Source organism: Bison bison, unplaced genomic scaffold (genome assembly GCF_000754665.1).
Source record: "Bison bison bison isolate TAMUID 2011002044 unplaced genomic scaffold, Bison_UMD1.0 scf7180017864203, whole genome shotgun sequence".
Lineage (NCBI taxonomy): Eukaryota > Metazoa > Chordata > Mammalia > Artiodactyla > Bovidae > Bison > Bison bison.
In genome coordinates this window covers 7,202,657-7,206,366 of record NW_011494775.1, presented here as the reverse complement: position 1 = coordinate 7,206,366, position 3,710 = coordinate 7,202,657, and the positions used below count along the sequence as shown (strand labels likewise).

At 62.6% G+C, this 3,710-nt stretch overlaps 2 protein-coding genes across 2 annotated transcripts in view; one reads left to right on the top strand and one right to left on the bottom strand.

Annotated features, from left to right (window-relative positions):
• Positions 1 to 428, top strand: part of FGF22 (fibroblast growth factor 22) — a 2,755-nt gene extending 2,327 nt beyond the window's left edge. The window contains 3 exon segments of the mRNA XM_010844606.1: positions 32 to 51; positions 53 to 136; positions 234 to 428. Of these exon segments, the coding sequence (XP_010842908.1) occupies positions 32 to 51; positions 53 to 136; positions 234 to 428 (299 nt within the window).
• Positions 429 to 1,522: 1,094 nt separating this feature from the next.
• The window catches only part of RNF126 (ring finger protein 126), a 16,070-nt gene continuing 13,882 nt past the window's right edge, over positions 1,523 to 3,710 (bottom strand). Inside the window, exons 7-11 of the mRNA XM_010844651.1 lie at positions 3,194 to 3,284; positions 3,053 to 3,122; positions 2,513 to 2,606; positions 2,266 to 2,381; positions 1,523 to 2,178 (exon numbers count right to left, since the gene is read on the bottom strand). Coding sequence (XP_010842953.1) covers positions 2,032 to 2,178; positions 2,266 to 2,381; positions 2,513 to 2,606; positions 3,053 to 3,122; positions 3,194 to 3,284 — 518 coding nt within the window. The 3' untranslated portion in view covers positions 1,523 to 2,031. The remainder of the gene's footprint in view (positions 2,179 to 2,265; positions 2,382 to 2,512; positions 2,607 to 3,052; positions 3,123 to 3,193; positions 3,285 to 3,710) is intronic.

Below are 3,710 nucleotides of genomic sequence, written 5' to 3'. Positions count from 1 at the left end.
GGGCGGGCCCTGACAGAGCCCCTCCCTGCAGGCGTCCTGGAGATCCGATCCCATCCGTGTGGGCGTCGTGGTGCTCAAGGCGGTGCACAGTGGCTTCTACGTGGCCATGAACCGCCTTGGCAGACTCTATGGGTCGGTGAGTGGAAGTGCACAGGGCGGTCGGGGGTGCGCGCAGAAGTGTGCGGGGGCGTGTTCGGGGGCGTGTCCAGGGCCGCTCACCGCCCACCCCGCAGCGGTTCTGCGCTGCGCACTGCAGGTTCCGGGAGCGAATCGAGGAGAACGGCTACAACACCTACGCGTCAGTCCGCTGGCGCCACCAAGGCCGGCCTATGTTCCTGGCTCTGGACGGTCGGGGCGCCCCGAGGCTCGGGGGCCGCACACAGCGACACCACCCGTCCACGCTCTTCCTGCCCGTCCTGGTCTCCTGAGTCCCAGAGTCAGTGACGCCTGGTCCGAGATTTCGGGAGACGCGTGAGGCTGGGGAAGGTGGGGTTTGGGGCGAGCCCGTGTCCAGTTACTCACTGGTTTCACCTGCATTGAGCACCTGCTCTACTGGGCACTGGGAACACCACCAGACTCCACAGATGTGGCCCCGCGCTCAGAGAGACTGAGTTGGAGGGGAGGTGGACAGTGAGCTGAGCAGGGGCGTAAGAAATCCAGCCACAAGCTGGGGGCCAGGGAGGCTTCAACAAAGGCACCGGTCAGGCTGGAGATGGGGAGGCAAACATGCCAGGGTGGGAACCTACTGGGGTGTTTGAGGCAGCAAGGAGGTGGGGAGGCTGGGGGCTGGGGTACACTGATGCCATGGACTGGCAGGGCCTGGTCCCAGGGCCCATGGACATGTCACCTCATGGGGCATAGGGGACTTTGCAGGTGGGATTAAGGTCCCTGAGATGGGGACAACCCTGGATCCTCCGGGAGGCCCAGTGTCATCACAGGGTCCTTATAAGAGGGAGGTGGGAGGGTCAGAGGCAGAGGAGATGCTGCGCTGCTGGCTGTGAGGATGGAGGGAGGGGCTGTGAGCCAGGGACGTGGCACCTCTAGAAACTGGAAAAGTGGGGAGTCTGTACTCCCCTGGAGCCTCGGGAGGGACTAGCCCTGCCCACACCTGGATTTAGCCTTCTAAGACCCAAATTGTGACCCCAAGACTGAAGTTGATAAACGTGTTGTTTTAAGCCATCAAGTTTGGTGATTTGTCACAGCCATCCTTGCAGACCCACACACACTGGCCTCAGAGCCCCTTATAAGGTGTGCAGCCCCTTGGGGTGTGCAGGCCAAGGGGGGTCCCAGGTCAGCTTCCTGGGGGCTGAGCTCCCCCAGGGGGGACAGGGGTGGAGCCAGGAGGTGGGGGGAGGCTCCCACCCCTCCCAGTGGCTATTTCCACTTAAAAGACCAATTTGGGGGGCACTCCCATGGGGTACAGGCTGTACACTCACCCACAGAGGGAGCAGAGTGATCCTGCTGTGGACAGACTGGGCCCCAGGCTGCACCGACGCACACAAGGAATACGCCGACCACCGGCTTCTTTCTAAGTAGGTGTATTTTTAAATAGCTTTCAAGATACACATATTTTCTCCTTTAAAAAATGTCTGTCAGAGCAGTCTTGTCCTTGTTTCGCTGGTTATCCTGGTGTCCCAGGCCCCAGTGTTCAGGGTGGGGAGCAGGGCCTGTCCACGCAGCCAGGACCCCAGCCGAGTGGCTCCACCCCGTCTCTCCACAGATCATGCAGGGCCGCGAGTGAGCTCAAACGTCCATTTATTTCAAAGCAGTAATAATTTAAAATTATAAAAACCTTTCCGCTGTTGAACATGTAGAGGGTGAGGTCAGAGACAAAGGGGAGGGAAGGTGGGACGCCCGGGCAGTGTGTGCGGGCGCCCGGCCCAGCCGGGTTGTCCCTGGGGAGGCCGAGCTCCCTCCGCAGCCTGGAAGGGTGGGTCCTCCGAGCCTCCTCCGCGGCGGGCCCGGTGGCGCTGCAGTCCGTGGGCGCGTGGGCTGTCTGCTGTTGCCCTGGGGGCTGGTTAGCCGGTTTGCTCAGGAGCTGCTGGCCGGGTTCTCATTGCCAGGTGAGCTGGAGGACGAGGAGGAGGAGGAGGAGAAGCTCACCCCAGCCAGGCCCGGGGGGTCAGTGGCCGTGTTCTGTCCTGTGAGGCTTTTTCGGCAGACGGGGCAGCTGTCGTGCTTCGCAAGACAGAGAGGAGAGGGAACAGTTCAGAGGCAGCGGGGGTGAGGGGTGAGGGGGATTGTCCCCGCCGGCCCACCACTCACCTGCTCCAGCCAGGGCACGATGCAGCCATCGTGGAAGAGGTGGTTGCAGGGCAGCTGCCGCACATGCTCACCCAGCCCATAGTCATCCTTGCACACGGGGCACTCCAGCCCCGAGCCTGCAAGGCAGGAGTGCGTCTCTCAGGGCAGCTCCCCTGCAGCCCTGCCCAAGGTGTCCCAGGGAGGAGGGGTCACTGGCCCAAGCCCAAGCCCAATCCCCCACCCCACCGCTGACCCCTGGGGCTCGTACCAACGTGCTCCTCAGTCACGGGCACGGTGGGGAGGGCCTGGATTTTCTCTTTGTCTGCGGGTGGGGGACCCGTGTTTTCAAACTGATTGAGGAGCTGAAAGACAAGAGGCCAGAGAGCAGGTGGGCTGGTGGGGCCCCTCGCCCCACGGGGCTATGAAATGCAAGGCGGGGTTACCTGCAAAAGCACCGAGGCCCAGTTTGTCCTGGCCTGACCCTGAGGGGTCAGAGGTCAGCTGCCCCAGGAGGCCCAGCCCTGGGCTTCTGCCCACTCTTCTGCTCATCACCACCTTGTAGCCAGGGCTGGTAGCCACCCCAGGGACACCACAGCCCCTTCCTAGGGCCAGGGTGGCTTCCAAGTCCTCACGTGGCTACAACCAGGGGGCAGGCACCGGTGACAGAATATGCAGCAGAAGGCCCCAAGGTGGCTACAGCCCCGCCTCATGAGTGCCACCCAGGACACAGACACGGGAGACACTCTGTCCTCCTGGGCCCAGCCTGTAGGGTTGTGGTCCCCACACCAGCTGAGCAAGGCCCTTGTACCTGCGTGATGATGGCGTCCAGGCCGTTGGCCCCCCAGGCGTAGTCCATCGGGTTTGAATGCAGGACGCCCCTGGGCAGAGAAGGCTGGGGTTCAAGTGGCAGAGGGGTGGGCCGGGCACAGGGGGCCCCTCCCCTACTCACCAGGGGCCCAGGCCCAGGTTGGGGATGGTGGCCGGGGTGATGATGCCGTTGACCAGCTGCTGGATGATCCTGGAACAGAGTGGCCAGACCCATGGTTAGCGCCCTTATGAGGAGGGGCCAGTGTAGGGGGCCTCGACTCTCAACTGGTGAGAAAAAGCCCAAACACAAGGGTGCTGGGGTAGAGGTCTCCTTGAGGCCTGGACAGTGCCGGTTGATACACAGTTGCATCCACCCCCATTTTGCAACCAAGAAGGAGTGCCATGGGGGGGCCTAGGGGGGGACCAGGAGCTCTGGAGTCAGCCCTGTTCCTCACAGCGGCCCTGAAACATGCCAGCCGAGGTCACAGTGAGTCAGGCCATGTCCTGAGCTGGACTAGCCTCGGCCTGCCTGCAATCAAGCTCCATCTACAAAGATCCACAGGACGCTCAGCCCTGTGTCCCGTGGAGCTAGGACGGGCCTTCTAGGTCTTCCCATCCTGTCCTCAGGACCCTGCACGCAGAAGGGGTAAGGACACTGG